The sequence below is a fragment of the Glycine max genome, chromosome 18 (genome assembly GCF_000004515.6).
Source record: "Glycine max cultivar Williams 82 chromosome 18, Glycine_max_v4.0, whole genome shotgun sequence".
NCBI classification, from domain to species: Eukaryota; Viridiplantae; Streptophyta; class Magnoliopsida; order Fabales; family Fabaceae; genus Glycine; species Glycine max.
In genome coordinates, this window is record NC_038254.2 from 4714195 (window position 1) to 4730265 (window position 16071).

Below are 16071 nucleotides of genomic sequence, written 5' to 3' on the forward strand. Positions count from 1 at the left end.
TTTTCTAAAAAAATTCAAAGAACTCATGTTAACAATTTTTAAAATTGAAAAAATAATTTCCAAACAATTTATAAAGAAAGTAGTCATATAATCAACTTTTATAAACTTTAATAAAGAATCTTTTAACCGAAACTGAACGTTGTAAACTCGTAGTCAAGATATTCCAACAATAACACAATTTGTGTTTCCAACATAAAATATAGTTTATAGTTTTTACTAACAGCGGTTTGATGTCATAAACAAATTGCATTCCCAAAACAGAAGACCAAATTTAAGCTATAGATTCTGTTTGCTAGTTACTAACATAAAGTATGATTTGTAATTTACGGACATTGTAAAAAAATAGATTTTCTTTCTAAGTATTTACACGAAAGTAAATAATAATTCTATATTATTTAATTAAACAATATCAATAGTTATCACTTATCTCAATCATTATTATTGATATAACATAGATTATTTACTCAATAGTTAATCTTCCAATAAAATCATACTCCGACTAAAAAAACCCAAAAGCTATTGTTTTTAATTTTCATCAATTTCTTTTACCACCGACCAACGCCCATATTATCAAATGCTTAAACACGAAAATGAAGTTGATTCAAAACTGATGCAACGTGCACGAACGATTAATCACAAGCCACAATCTATTCTAATATTCAAAGAAGAAAAAGTAAGCAAAAGCATCTTAGCATATTTCACATTCACATTTTCAAACACCAAAGGGACCTCATATGGACACGTGTCAAAATCGCATGACATGGTCGACATGCACGTGTGTCCCACACCACCTCACAATCTTCTGTCGCTCCGAACCTGCCGTACCCCACAAACAAACAAAAAAAAAAACTCAAAATCCTTCAAATTTTGTTCCCAAAAAAAACGCAGCAACACCCCCATTTGCAACGAGTCACCAAAATCGAATTCTGCAATCGACCCATTTCAATTCATCTATCCAAATCGCATAACCCACCCTTCAATTTCCGCTTCTGATTGCTTCCTCCCCCATTTCAAAGTTAGGGTTCGGTCTCTGGTGGCGCAACAATGCCGGAGATCGACCAGGCGGCGGCGGCGGCGGAGGAAACCGCCCTGTTCGGAAAATACGAGCTGGGCCGCGTCCTCGGCTGCGGTGCCTTCGCCAAAGTCCACTACGCGCGCAACGTGCAAACGGGGCAGAGCGTGGCCGTGAAAATCATCAACAAGAAGAAACTCGCCGGAACCGGCCTCGTCGGAAACGTGAAGCGCGAAATCACGATCATGAGCAAGCTCCACCACCCCTACATAGTGCGCCTCCACGAAGTCCTCGCCACCAAGACCAAAATCTTCTTCATCATGGACTTCGTCCGCGGCGGCGAGTTATTCGCGAAAATCTCCAAGGGTCGCTTCGCCGAGGATCTCAGCCGCAAATACTTTCATCAATTGATCTCCGCCGTCGGGTACTGCCACTCGCGCGGCGTTTTCCACCGCGACCTCAAGCCGGAGAATCTCCTCCTCGACGAGAACGGCGATTTGAGGGTCTCGGATTTCGGGTTGAGTGCGGTTCGAGATCAGATCCGGCCCGATGGGCTGCTCCACACGCTTTGCGGAACCCCTGCTTACGTGGCACCTGAGATTTTAGGCAAAAAAGGTTACCATAATTTTTACCAAAATATTCATTAAAGTAACTCGGACAATAATTTTTACCAAAATTTTACCTTTTGATATGTGATTTCGTCTCAATTCTTATACTGTGGGCATAGTTTTAGAAAATGTCCACAACCTTAATTTACAAGTCACAATGTTAAGATTTTTTCTACTCATTGATTGCAAGCAAGGTTTTAAATATTGGTGGCGTTTTGTTAATATCAAACATCTTAACAAACAAACATCGTGACAAATTGCGGATAAATGCAGTTGATGTAATCGTGAACAGTTAAAACAACCTTGATGATGCTGTCTAAATCACGGTGGCAGGTGATTTTCCAAAACATTGTTGCAAGGATGATTTTGTCAACAGTGTCAAGAATTTGAGATGAAATTACTATCACAGTTTATTTATAATTTAAAATCTAGTCACCGGAAATTACAGACAAAACATACTATTATCTATGAGGTCTCTCTTAATCTCATTGTCTTATTAATTATAAAATTTGTTGTACAAAAATGACATTTTATGCAGGTTACGATGGTGCCAAGGTTGATGTGTGGTCATGCGGCGTCGTTCTGTTCGTGCTCGCCGCGGGATACTTACCGTTCAACGACCCGAATTTGATGGTAATGTATAAGAAAATTTACAAAGGCGAGTTCCGGTGTCCGCGGTGGATGTCGCCGGAGCTCCGGCGATTCTTATCGAAGTTGCTCGACACGAACCCAGAAACGAGGATCACGGTTGATGGCATGACGCGGGACCCGTGGTTCAAAAAAGGGTACAAAGAATTAAAATTTCACGAAGAGGATTACCATGCAACCGGGTCGGGTTCGTTTTTCGGGCCGAAGGACGAGAGGGTGGTGGATTTGAACGCTTTTGATTTGATATGTTTTTCTTCGGGGTTGGATTTGTCGGGGATGTTTGGCGGGGAGTGGGGGGAGAGGTTGGTGACGCGGGAGCCGCCGGAGAGGGTTTTGGAGGCGGCGGAGGATGCGGGGGCGGCGGCGGGGATGGCGGTGCGGTGGAAGAAGGAGTGTGGGGTGGAGTTGGAAGGGATGAATGGGAGGTTTGGGATTGGGGTGGAGGTTTACCGGCTCACGGCGGAGCTCGCGGTGGTGGAGGTAAGGAAGAGGGGCGGCGACGCCGTGGCCGCGGCAGTGAGGGGTGTGTGGGAGGAGAGGTTGAAGCCTTTGTTGCTTGGGGGTGCAACCACGTCGTATAGTAGTGAGGAGGAACAACAACAACAACATCAAGAAGAAGAAGAACAACAAGAACTTGAGTCGCAGGTTGCCGGTGACTGAAGTCAAAGGAAATTTGAATGGCTTGGGTTAAATCCAAAAGAAAGTCAAAATGTACAAAAGTTAAAAGAAAAAATGGAAATTGGTGGGGGCACGGTGTTTATGTTGCATAATAGATGGATGGAAGTTGGAAGGTAGTGATTATGTATTATTTTATGTTTTTTTGGTTTTTGTATATTATTGAATAAAAAAGGGGTGTATTATTTTGTTTTTTTTTGAGGGATTGTGAGAGAGGAAGTTGCTGCGGGGAATTGAATTTACTCCTTATTATTATTCTTCTTACAAAACATTATGTGTATATTGAATATAAGTGATGGAAAGCCTTCTCCACATTATGGGATGGGAGCATGGTTAGACTTTGTACTTTTACATGGTGAGGACTATGGTTCCTCGTATAATTTTGTTTTGTAGTATTTCAGTGTGTTTTTGCCTTTGCTTTATGCATGATGGTGAGGACTGAGGATCATGTAAATGTTAAGCCCCCTTTTATCAATTGATAATTTCATATGCATTAGCATTATGTCAAATTCGGCTTTATTGTAATTTCAACCAAAAAAAAAGAAGAAATATTTTATCATTAGATTGAAACCACAATTCCCATCCCTGTTTTTTCTTAACCCTTACAGTTTGACTTGGATTTTATTCATAACATAAAATTGAAAGATTAATATGTTATTTATTAAATATTTAATGTTAAGTCTTAACTTATTTTAAGGAATCAGTGAACAAGTATTGTTGGTTTGGGGTTTTGACCCCATGCCATTCAGCAAAAGAAAAGGTTAACAATTATTATTATTTTAAAGAATTAATTGATAAATCCCATGCTATAATGTATATTGGTTTTATTGTTATAACAAAAAAAAAATGATTTTGTTGAATGTATTGTGTAAGTGAGAGAACCCTTCTCCACGATATGGGAGTATGGTTAAACTAATAAACTTTGTTCTTTTATTTTATAAGCCATATAAGATTATAAGAAGGGTATAAGCTATACCCAACAGAAACAGTATAAAAACAGGGTTTTGTGAACTTGCAAACAGAACCAAGCTACAACATAGCATGGCATTTATGTAAAACAACCCTCCAGGCTCCATTATTCGTTTCACCCTTCAAAGAACCCTTCCAAGACAAAACTACCCATAGTGAAATATAGTGTTAGCAGATGTTGATGTATGCAACGCAAAAATAGCATACAGACATAAATATCTACTTCATCATCCCAGCATATACAGAACTGAAAAACCTTAATTCTATACCAGTCAACAACATTTGTAATAAACTTTGTACTTTTACAGGGTGAGGTGAGGACTATGTTTCATCTTTAGCCCACATAATTGTTTGGTTTATCAGTGTGTTTCTGCCTTTTCTTTCTGCATTTTGCTCATCAATTGGATTTGTAAATAATATATGGAGGACATCAAGATTAGGAAGCATAGAGTTTTATTACTTATTTACTTTACATTGACATGTATTAACTGATTTTTGTTATGGAATTTAGTGGCGATGTTTCTGCTCCAGGTGACACCCGATATTGAATTTAGACGTGTATATTTTTTATACAATAATTATCTTTTATTTTAACTCCCTTAACTAGAATTTTAAGGAATTAGTTTGTATTTGTCCTATTTTCAAAGGACTCAATGCACATATTTGATATCACATGATAGCACAACTTTCATTTTTATTATTATAAACCGCATGTTAATCTTATTAAAGACTTAAACTAGACCCATTTTTTTCATGTGTGTAAAAACAATAGTTTTTCAAAAATAATTATGCGATGGTAGATAGTTAATCCCTTAATCAAAACCATTAGAGTTTGATTTGTGTTGTATGTATGAAAAAACAAATGTTACATGAGGATACCCTAAATTTACACCAAAACTCAAAACATTAGTTTTTTTTTCATGTCCATCAAAATTTTGTTCCTCAAAAAAAAATAAAAAGAAAAATAGAGGAAATGTGTAAGCAAGCCCAAAATCTAAGAAGGCCCGTGAGCCCATCTTGGTGGTGCTAGCAAGGCCCATGGCATTTCACACCTCAACCCAACCCAACGTAACATTACAGCGCCTCCTCCTGTGTCCCAAGATCACTGCCTCCACATTCCACCACAACACTCGAAGCTCCTATCTCAAATATTAACCGAAAGTTAAGAACTTTCGAACATTCCATGACGAGGTTAAGTTTCTAAACCTTATCTTCAGGGAACTCAAACCGTGTCTGACCCTGTTATTTGCTTCGTTGCACATAAAATTCATGTGGGGTGTTGATTTTAGTGTTTTTTGAGAAAAAAAGTTTAACTGATTTTAGCATTGTTCAAAATGCCTTCTGAGGATAGTTTAAGGCAAAGGCTAAAAAAGAAGGCTACTAAACCTGTAGTAAGCACTTCTAGGAACTCTATTAGAACTAAGAAGAATGAAAATTCTTTTGAGAAAAATGGGGTTTGTGATAGAGGAAATGGGTCTGAGGGGAAGTTGAAGAAAAGGGTGAAGGTTAAAGGAATGCAATGTGGTGGAGAAGTTGAGGAGAGGGGAAAGTTGAGGACTTTGGATTCTGGTGGGAAGAAGAAGAGGGTATATGCTAAGGAGGGATGGGATAAAAATGTGAAGTTAGAGAATGGTGTGGAAACATCTAAGAAGAAGAGAACTTTGATTAGGAATGGTGAGAAGCGAGTGAAAGATGAGCCTGTTGAAGGGAACACAGGCCACCTTACAATGCGGGGTCCCAGTAAGTCAATGAATGCCGGATTGAAGGTGAAGCAATCGACTCACATGAGGAAGGAAAGGAAGGAAGATGTTGTGTTGGTCACTGATAAACAGAAAGGCAAGGCGAAGGAGGTGGGGAAAATTGGATTGGTTGGGGCAGAAGATCAAGGAAGCCGTTCGGTGAAGAGAGGTAGAGAAAATAAAACTGAATTGAGCAAAGGGAAAAACCAAGTAGTTGTATCTCGTTCAAGTTTTGCCAAGAAAAAAGCCAGAGATAAAACAGGGTTGGATGATGATGATGCTGAGATGCTAGATGATCGCCCAAAGAAGAAGAAAAGGGTGATAAAGATTGACCCACATGATATCTCAAACAAGAGACTAGATGATGGCATTGGTATTAATGGTAGGTGGTTTATCTTCCTCTCTTTGCACAAACATAGGTGTTGTTTGACTATTCTTTATTTGTTGTTATGCTAATATTTTCCTTAGGAACTTTAAAATGCATTATGCAATCATACTTGTGAGTGGAAGAACTTTGCCAATGATTGTAATTTGTATGTTTTAATAAATGGTAGTTAATATATTTTTAATTCTGAATAATAAAATACTACTAGTAATTGAGCATCCTTATCTATGATGTTTAAGATGTGCAAATGATGATTTCTGTGAGCTAAGTTTTAGAGCTGTACTGAGATTATGACTTACGTTTATTTTGTCTAGTACTTCTGACACTACTAGGCACAATATGAAAATTGGTTATATGACATGAGTCATATGAACAAATTATAGTGAAATAAAGTTCTCTTTAGTCAGTAAGCTATGAAGGTTTATGTTATTTATGTGACCTTTTTGCCTTTCTCACGTGTACAAATAGTATGATTAGAATTCCACTGGAACACTTCAACTTTTTCTGCAGTCTGTTCAGTTTTGATTTTACCCTCCTGTGTGCATATGATCTAGCATTTCTCAATTGAGAAAATATCAGTATTAAGTATATTACATATTCAACTGAATTACATTTGCATACTTGCACAAAAACTGCAATACTATTTTTAAGGGACTTGTAGGTCCCAATGAACTGATTTTATAAATTATCGGATGAGGTTGAAGGTTTAGGACACATGCTTAACATCTTCTTTGTGTATTTTCTGTATTTTCAATTTAGAATTTAACAAAAAGATACAAAGAGGAGCTGTTCATTTACAGGACAGACCCGAAGGATGATTGTCCTCTGCTGAACATTTAAGTTTAGTTTAAAGTTTGAATGAATCCTGTGACTGTCTTTCTGTACTGTCTGTAATACATCAAATGCTTGTGTTTTATCTTGAATGTGATGATTTTTACTGTTTACATGAATACCTTGAGAACTTCTTCCCTTTGATTCCCTAAGTTAATTTCAGGAAGTAAAGAGGAGAAGAAAAATGAAAAGGAGTCCGAGAAAGAGCCTAAGATGTCCAAGAATGCCCAGTTCCGTGCAATACAGCCTAGCCCTTTAATACTTTCCTTTGTGGAGAAAAATGTAATCTGTATGAGTAGGGACTTTTGATTGTTGTGTTGATTATGTTGTTCCATTGTTAATGTGAAGGTATTTTGACTTCTACTATGGTTATTATTCACAGCTTTTGGGAAGGAGACGCATGATTGACTTAAAAAGGGCAGGTTACAATATAGATCTTTCTGCACCCTTAGATAATATTCCCTTCTCTAGCAGTTCAGAAAGAGAGAAAATTGAAGAAAATGTATGTGTTTGTTTAGTGCAATAAAAAAACATTAATTATACTTCTAGAATAAGCATTGCTATTCAGTTTAATTGTTGTTGCTTTCCCTTTGTTAATCTTGTCATTCTGTTCTGATTGACTGTGACAGATTTTTAGGAATAAATTGGAATTTTTTGCTGCTGCAAAGGTCTCATCATCATTTCCAACTCCTAATCTTCCAGAGATTGCATTTGCTGGTATGGTTTTAAGGCACCATCATTTAACTCTACTTTTTTGTACCTTTGTTTTCTTTGTTTACGTTAATTGTATTATGGTATTTTTTTTTTTGCTCAGCAATTGTATTATGGTATTGTTGCATTTATGGTATTGTTGCATTTATTTGGTTGAGGCGTTATATTTTATCATTATTACCTTGTTTCTGGTTTCATTATCTTTAGCACATCGTCTTCTGAAATGAGATGTCAACTCTCGGCCACTCACTCACCAAATCAGAGCATGAGAAATATTCCAGGACCATCTTCAACAGCAGAGGGACCCAATGAGGAGCTTATCAAGGAGGCTTCCTCCCAGTGGGAACTTGCAAAGCTCATGGGGGTTCACACTGATGCAGACCAGGCGACAATTATCAATAAATTTACAGCTATGGAGGTCAGAGACAGGCAACAGGCACAAGAATTGGGAGACAGAAACATGTTATCATGAACATTATTTCCTATAATGTCAGAGGGCTTGGGAGAGGGGTTAAATGGGCTGCAATCCGGAGGCTAATAAAAAAATACCAGCTGGATATGATATGCATCCAGGAAACTAAGAAGGAGCAGGTTGATAAGACCTTGTGCCAGGCATTGTGGGGAGACTTGACAGTGGGTTGGGAATTCCAGCCAGCCATAAACACAGCAGGTGGACTGTTATGTCTGTGGAACGAGCAATCCTTCAAAGCTGATCATAGAGTATTTGGCAGGGGATTCATAGTATTGGATGGGGTGTGGGTCAGTGAAAATCAGAAAATAACAATTGCAAACATATACTCCCCGTGTGATAATTTGTACAAGAGAGAATTATGGGAAGCGCTTAGCCAGCTGAGACAGCACGATCCAGAGGGTCTATGGTGCCTCATGGGAAACTTTAACAGTATTAGACACCACTCTGAGAGAGAAGGGGTGGCTCACAGGGGTCTGGAAGCAAACAATATAAGCGAATTTAATGAGTGGCTTGCAGATCTTGAGGTAGAAGAAATACCTAGTGTGGGGAGAAGATTTACATGGTTTAAACCAAACGGGACAGCAAGGAGCAAACTAGACAGAGTTTTTGTCTCTCACGAATGGCTCATCAAATGGCCAGGCAGCACCCAATTCATCCTGGACCGGAATTTCTCGGACCACTGTCCCATTCTCATGAGAGCTAGGAACATTGATTGGGGTCCAAAACCATTTAAAGTTTTTGACTGCTGGTTGAAAGACAAAACCTTTGATCGGATTGTCAGAGAATGCTGGTCAAATACTCAACCTAGAGGATGGGGGGGGGGGGGGGCACGTGCTCAAAGTAAAAATCAAAAAATTGAAAGAGGTGCTGAAGGTGTGGAATAGGGAGCATTATGGTGACACCCTTAAGAAGGTGCAGAGGTTAGAGGCAGATCTGAATAGCCTCGAAATTGCAAGCACCACAAGGCAGCTGACTACTCAAGAATTATTGAAACGCAGAAAATTACAGGAGGATCTTTGGCTGGCAGCACAGTGTCATGAATCTTTGATGAGGCAAAAGGCGAGAGAAAAATGGATTAAAGAGGGTGACTGCAACACTCGCTACTTCCACTTGTTGATGAACTCTAAACGCTCAAATACTGAAGTTAAAGGTGTCTTCATTAATGGCATATGGGTAGAAGACCCAATATGTGTGAAAAAGGAGGTCTGCAGATTTTTCAATGAGAGGTTTACTGAACCTGAACAGCGCAGACCAGTTTTAAATGGAACTAGATTTCAAGGAATTGGTCTGCATCAAAATGAAATGCTGGTGGCAAATTTCCTTGAGGATGAAATTCAAGCGGCTGTATGGGAATGTGGCAGCGAAAAAAGCCCAGGCCCGGATGGTTTGAATTTTAAATTCATCAAACACTTTTGGAGGACCATGAAGCCCGACATCAGCAGATTCCTAGCTGAATTTCATGCAAACGGGGCCTTCACGAGGGGCAGCAACGCATCTTTCATTGCCTTGATCCCAAAGAAGAGACACCCTCAAAATCTTAATGAATACAGGCCAATCTCACTAATTGGTTGTATTTATAAGATAGTGGCTAAGCTCCTTGCAAATAGGCTGAAGAAGATACTTCCAGAGATAATTGATGTGCGACAATCAGCATTTATAAGTGGAAGACAATTGCTTCATAGCGTAGTCATAGCCAATGAGGCGGTGGAAGAAGCTAAAAGAAAACATAAACCTTGCTTGGTGTTTAAAGTGGATTACGAAAGAGCTTACGACTCCATCTCATGGGAGTTCCTTTCCTATATGATGACCAGATTAGGATTCTGCCAAAAATGGATATCCTGGATCGAGAATTGCCTCAAATCTGCAACAGTTTCTGTTCTAGTAAACGGCAGCCCCACTAATGAGTTCACTCCTCAAAGAGGCCTTAGACAAGGCGACCCGTTAGCGCCTTTACTCTTCAACATAGCCGCTTAAGGATTAACCGGCCTTATGAGAGAAGCATTGGATAAGAATCTCTACAACAGTTTTCATGTGGGAGCAAACAGTGAACCAGTTAACATCCTCCAGTATGCCGATGACACCATCTTCCTTGGTGATGCCACTCTGAAGAATGTGAAGACAATCAAGTCATTGTTGAGGAGTTTTGAATTAGCATCCGGATTAAAGATAAACTTTGCAAAGAGTAGTTTTGGGGCCATTGGTAAATCTGCTCAATGGACGAAATCAGCAGCTGAATACCTAAACTGTAGGACCTTGTCCTTGCCATTCATTTATCTGGGTATCCCCATTGGGGCTAACCTAAGACGTACGGAGTTTTGGGATCCCATAATCTGTAAATGTGAGAGAAAACTCGCCGCTTGGAAACATAGACACATATCCTTTGGGGGGAGAGTGACCTTAATTAATGTTGTTTTATCAACTCTTCCTATCTATTATTTTTCTTTTTTCAGGGTACCATAAAAAATAATAGCCAAACTTGAAAGCTTGCAGCGCAGATTTCTGTGGGGTGGGGAAGCGGACAGCAGGAAAATTGCATGGGTTAATTGGAAAACTGTTTGCTTGCCGAAAGCAAAAGGTGGTCTTGGTATCAAAGATCTCAGAACCTTCAATACAACATTGTTAGGCAAATGGAGATGGGATCTGTTCTACATCCAACAGGAACCATGGGCTAAAGTTCTGCAATCTAAGTACGGAGGGTGGAGGGCATTGGAGGAAGGGAGTAGTGGAAGCAAAGATTCTGCATGGTGGAAGGACCTAATCAAAACACAGCAACTGCAGCGAAATATACCTCTCAAAAGGGAAACAATCTGGAAGGTGGGAGGGGGAGATAGGATCAAGTTTTGGGAGGATCTTTGGACAAACACCGACCTATCATTAAGGGATAAATTTCCTAGGTTATACCAGATTTCATGCCATCAACAGCAAACCATTCAGCAGCTGGGGACAATCACAAATTCAGGTTGGGAATGACAGCTGAATTGGAGGAGACCTCTCTTCGATTCTGAAATAGCAATGGCAGATAGCTTTCTTGGGGAGATAACTCAGCAGCAAATTCATCCTCAAAGGGAAGACAAATGGCTTTGGAAGCCTGAACCAGGAGGACACTACTCAACAAAAAGCGGATATCACGTGCTATGGGGGGAGCTGACAGAGGAAATTCAAGATGCTGATTTTGCGGAAATATGGAAACTAAAGATACCAACCAAGGCAGCAGTATTCGCATGGAGATTGGTCAGGGACAGATTACCAACCAAATCTAACCTTAGAAGGAGACAAGTTATGGTTCAAGACATGGTCTGCCCTTTGTGCAATAATATTGAAGAGGGGGCTGCGCATCTGTTTTTTAACTGTACCAAAACCCTCCCTCTATGGTGGGAGTCAATGTCTTGGGTCAACTTGAAGACAGCAATGCCCCAAACCCCTAGACAACACTTCCTACAATATGGAACTGACATAGCTGATGGACTCAAATCTAAAAGGTGGAAATGCTGGTGGATTGCCTTAACATGGACTATTTGGCAACATAGAAACAAGGTGGTCTTCCAAAATGCAACCTTCCATGGAAATAAGGTGCTGGAGGATGCGTTACTCTTACTATGGTCGTGGTTCAAAGCTTTGGAGAAGGATTTTAATTTACATTTTAACCAATGGTCTTCTGGCCTGAGGGATGCATTCTGTAATTAGGGGGGATAGATGTTGGTAGAACTATGTAATATATTAGATTGTGCCAGCTCGTCCCATTATTGGATACGCTGGTTCCTTTCTAATCCTTTGTAATCTTAGTACCACTGGTACTATTTTATATTTATATAATACTCCTAATTTTTCTGAGCAAAAAAAAAAAATTTCTGTTATGTAAAAGTTAGTGTATGATGTACTTGTAATAACAACAACAAAAACAATACTAATAATAAGTTTGATTGTCATTCTTGACGCAATGGCAAGCTTGCTTCCAGCTGGTCTAGTGGTCATCTGTTTTGGGTAAACAGCTTATCCATTCACAGGCAGGGCTAAATACATCTTAACCTCCTGAAAACAACAGTGGTGGTAGCCTCGTCTACTAAGCTGCCCTTTTTTGTTGTTTTTGTTGTAATAAGAGACTTGTCAAACTGTAGTCAAGTCATTGTGATGTTGATTATTTTGTATTTCACTTCCTTGTGACGGTACATTTTAGGGCTATAAACTGAACCTACATACGGTAAATTCAGTAAATTTTTTGCAGAAGGGTTTGGGGTTGTTTTCATCATTATTTTAAGGGTTCAGATAATCAAGTCAAATAGATCTGTGTAGAAAGTAGGTAGATATTAATGTACTTGCTAAGAGAAACAAGTGAAATGATATTTCTGACCGTGTTCTGGTTATCAGGAAGGTCAAATGTCGGGAAGTCATCTCTTCTTAATGCACTGACTAGACAATGGGGGGTTGTGCGGACATCAGACAAGCCTGGCCTTACACAGGTATCATAAGTTCTTGAAAGTAAGCACATTTAGAAATTTGAAAGATAAAGTGCGTTAATAGATGAAATGTTCTTTTGTAACAAATGATGAATACTCTGCAGACAATCAACTTCTTCCAGCTGGGAACAAAGCATTGCTTAGTTGATTTGCCAGGATATGGATTTGCTTATGCAAAAGAAGAAGTGAAAGAATCTTGGGAGGAGCTTGTAAGTATGCAAATTATATTCAATCTCTCATGGTCAGGTTGTTCTTAAAAGTTTGGTTTAGCCTCTAAAGTATTATGATATCTTTACATAAGTGCTAGTCTTCCCATACTTCAAGGTTATGTGTTAAAGTTTAATCACTATTTTGTTGGATTAAAACACCACTTGTCATGCTAAATTGGATTTCAGTTTTGACCACCTACCTATTCATAGCTACTGTACTTGTGGGGCAAGAAAGAGGCCACAGGGGATTGAGGGACATCGATTCAATTCTGGGACTATTTTATTAACCTGGCAAGATGAAAATAATTCTGTTAACTAATTTTTTGTGCACTAAACTAATTGAGTTGTTTCTTGGAATTTGATTGTTTGCTGTGGTGTTTTACTGTTAATGGTGCCCTGACTCGGGAGAATGAAATAAAACCATGTTAATAATTTTTTTTGTGATAAATAATGAGTTTCACTACGACAGAAGAAATTACAAAAAGTTTGGAGGAAAAGCAATCCTCTTTGACACAGGATCAAAACATGGTGATATAAACTTTAGCACTGGCCAAGTCTTCAAAACTTGGTTTGATGTTGATGTTGATGTTAGACTTAAGAGATTCACCAAATTTTATATAGAAATCATGTTAGATACTAAGCTAGATTTCTTTGGTTTATTCACTTAATAAAAAAATAACTGTCCAATTGTCTATACAAAGTGATGAAGGGGCTTGTTATTCATGTGCCTATACCAATAGTTAATGAGGAGAATAAGGATGGGAAGGTTTATTCTGGGAGGAATAAACAGTAATTATACGAAGTTAATGTATCATGAGTAAGTTACAAGAGTTTCTGTTAGAAGTTTAATGAGTCAGTTACTATTGATTTTTATTTGGAGTTATAGTTGGTTAATGAGTAGTTTGCTAGAGGTTCCTTCTGGAGTTGAATAAGGGAAAATTTTAAAGGAAGTTATCTGGGAGAAAATAATACAAACTGATCATTCTCGGTGAAAAAAGGCGACACCTCTTCTAAGGGAATTCTTCCTTGAGTTTCTTTTCTGTTCATATGAATAACAGGAAGTCAGGAACCCTTGTCTTATTTTTCTATCAGTCTACTATCGTTAGTCACTTGTAAATAGGAAACCTATCACTTCATCTTGGCCAATAGTGAATATATTAAGATCTTAATTTTCGTTTATTAGTATTAAAACTTTATACTATTACCTATTGTCAATTGACCCATTTAGTGGATGCTAGATATGACTTGATTGTTAGCTATAATAACTTTGCATTGTTTGTTGCCACACATCCTTTATATGTTCAAGTTTTCTCTTAGCCAAATGGATCTGTGTTTTTAACTTGTCTTTTCTGCCTTCACACTGGGACAGTATAAGGTTCATTTGGTCATATGTGTTGGCATTTTCCATGTTTCCTCATATTTTATTGTAGAAATGTTCATGGAGTGGGTTTTTGAGTTGCCTTGTTATATTAAGCACCGGTTTCTGGAAACCCTCTAATTTTAGGTGAAGGAGTATGTGTCCACAAGAGTTGGTCTCAAACGAGTATGCCTGCTGATTGATACAAAGTGGGGTATGAAACCAAGAGATCTTGAACTAATTGAATTAATGGAAAGGTAAACCATACATGGGCAATTGGCATCATGTGTCGTTGTGCTTTATTTTGGCCATTGGTGTCGTGCACCTTTGTTCTTTATTTCTTCTTTCCTTGGGAAAGCTACAAATATAAGTGTGGCTTATATTCTGATCATATAAACTCATAAGGGGGTATGTCAGGTACCTAAATTTATTTGACAAGTGATATCAATTTGCAGATCAAAAACTAAATATCAGATTGTATTAACTAAGACAGATATGGTTTTTCCAATTGATGTGGCAAGACGTGCCATGCAAATTGAAGAGGTAAACACTGACCATCCAAATTAACCTTCTATGAAAATTAACATTCTATTTTGGAGATTAACAAGTTTCTTCATGCTTGATCACAGAACCTCTTCCAGAACAAATCTGTAGTTAAGCCTGTGGTATGCTGATCCTTTTGGCAGATTTATTCATACTATTTTATTTTCCAATTTTCCTGACATTATTGTTGGGATTAAGCTTTGGGTGGATTGTCTATGGCAGATGATGGTAAGCTCAAACTCTGGAGCAGGAATTCGAAGCCTGAGAACGGCCCTAGCCAACATAACTCGATTTGCCAGAAGATTGTAGTAAGGTGGTCTGATTCTTTTCTTTTTTTAATTTTCTAGTATTTTGCTCGTAGCACCACGTATGCATACTTGTTTATACTATAGGTAAACCAAATATAAAGGGCACTATGCTTCCATTGTAAAATCAACTACTATCTTAACCATTTGCACACCAAGTCCAGGTACATGCTTAAGTAACATATGATAAGGCGAATGTTATTGTATTCCTTATTATTCATGGAAGACTAGGTGCATGTTTGGTAACACGGTGATTTGTACTCACTGCGATTTTCTGAAGCAACAAATAATTGTTTTCGTGTTGATTTTACCATGATTTTCATGTGAACCAGGATTTCTACCACCAATCCAAACACGCTATAGAAGTTGTGACCTTAAAAGTGGTTACGAATCCCCTTTAGTGAGTACTTTGGTGCAACCTTCGTGCCATCATCCATCATATTTTGTGTTTTTTTTTCACTGGTAAAACATAATAATCAAAAGTAGTAATGTCTATGTCTAATTGCTTCCAATAAAACCCGGTTTTGCTTTTACTCTTACCTTGCTGACCATGCTCTCTTTCTGGTGCGGATGTTTTATATAGTCAAGACAGCACATGGGCATAGTGAAGTGGATTCATTTGTTTGAAGTGCAGACTTCATTTGCCACGTGCCAAGCCAAACCTTTTTTTTTTTGCCTCCCATCTAATTTTTAGTGGCATTGCAAGAAATTATTTTATGATTGTTTTGGGTGTTTTTTATATAATAGCTCAAATAATTTTTTTTCTTTGGTCAAAAAGAGTGGGTGCATGCATGACATGCTTACCACTTTAGTTTTCAGCGTGGACCTAACCTTACTAACTCCCTCAGCCGTCCCACACTTGATCTAAATATTTCTATTTATTACTATTTTCCCTGAGAAATGGATTTCAAGGATCAGCAATGAATGCCATTAACTTGTGGAGCAGTTAAATTAATGGCATTGGAATTTAATGCTGATTTGCGATAACTCAACTAAGTGGCAATTTTGAAAGTTCCATTTTACCTATAAAAAAATTCCAATATTCAAACATTGGGACATAAAGACTGGGTCCAGCTTTGTTATATTAGGGACACATATTTTGGTTTTTTATTTATGTAAAAAAAATGCTTTAAACTGAAAATTTCTCCAATCA

The 16071-nt window shown here is 38.2% G+C and overlaps 2 protein-coding genes across 3 annotated transcripts; both read left to right on the top strand.

Annotated features, from left to right (window-relative positions):
- The first annotated feature begins 681 nt into the window (after window positions 1-681).
- LOC100799169 (CBL-interacting serine/threonine-protein kinase 11) lies at window positions 682-3338 on the top strand. Its single transcript, XM_003552876.5, has 2 exons — window positions 682-1627; window positions 2159-3338. Exons 1-2 carry the CDS (start codon window positions 1045-1047, stop codon window positions 2926-2928), a joined length of 1353 nt encoding a protein of 450 aa, XP_003552924.1. The 5' UTR covers window positions 682-1044; the 3' UTR covers window positions 2929-3338.
- A 1649-nt stretch (window positions 3339-4987) lies between these two features.
- LOC100799694 (uncharacterized) lies at window positions 4988-15457 on the top strand. Of its 2 annotated transcripts, XM_014771023.3 has the most exons (11): window positions 4988-6033; window positions 7031-7149; window positions 7250-7369; window positions 7497-7584; window positions 12416-12507; window positions 12609-12713; window positions 14218-14327; window positions 14526-14613; window positions 14700-14735; window positions 14836-14926; window positions 15251-15457. In XM_014771023.3, exons 1-10 carry the CDS (start codon window positions 5247-5249, stop codon window positions 14920-14922), a joined length of 1632 nt encoding a protein of 543 aa, XP_014626509.1. In that variant the 5' UTR covers window positions 4988-5246; the 3' UTR covers window positions 14923-14926; window positions 15251-15457. The 2 variants fall into 2 exon arrangements, with proteins under 2 accessions (XP_014626509.1, XP_006602064.1); XM_006602001.4 differs by lacking the exon at window positions 15251-15457 and having other exon boundaries at window positions 14836-15223.
- Window positions 15458-16071: the final 614 nt, after the last annotated feature.

What these genes read in the sequence shown, in the direction of transcription:
- LOC100799169 (XM_003552876.5), top strand. Translation starts at nt 1,045, where the DNA reads ATGCCGGAGATCGACCAGGCGGCGGCGGCGGCGGAGGAAACCGCCCTG. An exon ending in TGAGATTTTAGGCAAAAAAG is followed by an intron (nt 1,628 to 2,158) that starts GTTACCATAATT and finishes CATTTTATGCAG; the next exon opens with GTTACGATGGTGCCAAGGTT.
- LOC100799694 (XM_014771023.3), top strand. Translation starts at nt 5,247, where the DNA reads ATGCCTTCTGAGGATAGTTTAAGGCAAAGGCTAAAAAAGAAGGCTACT. An exon ending in GAGAGAAAATTGAAGAAAAT is followed by an intron (nt 7,370 to 7,496) that starts GTATGTGTTTGT and finishes TGACTGTGACAG; the next exon opens with ATTTTTAGGAATAAATTGGA. An exon ending in AATCTGTAGTTAAGCCTGTG is followed by an intron (nt 14,736 to 14,835) that starts GTATGCTGATCC and finishes TGTCTATGGCAG; the next exon opens with ATGATGGTAAGCTCAAACTC.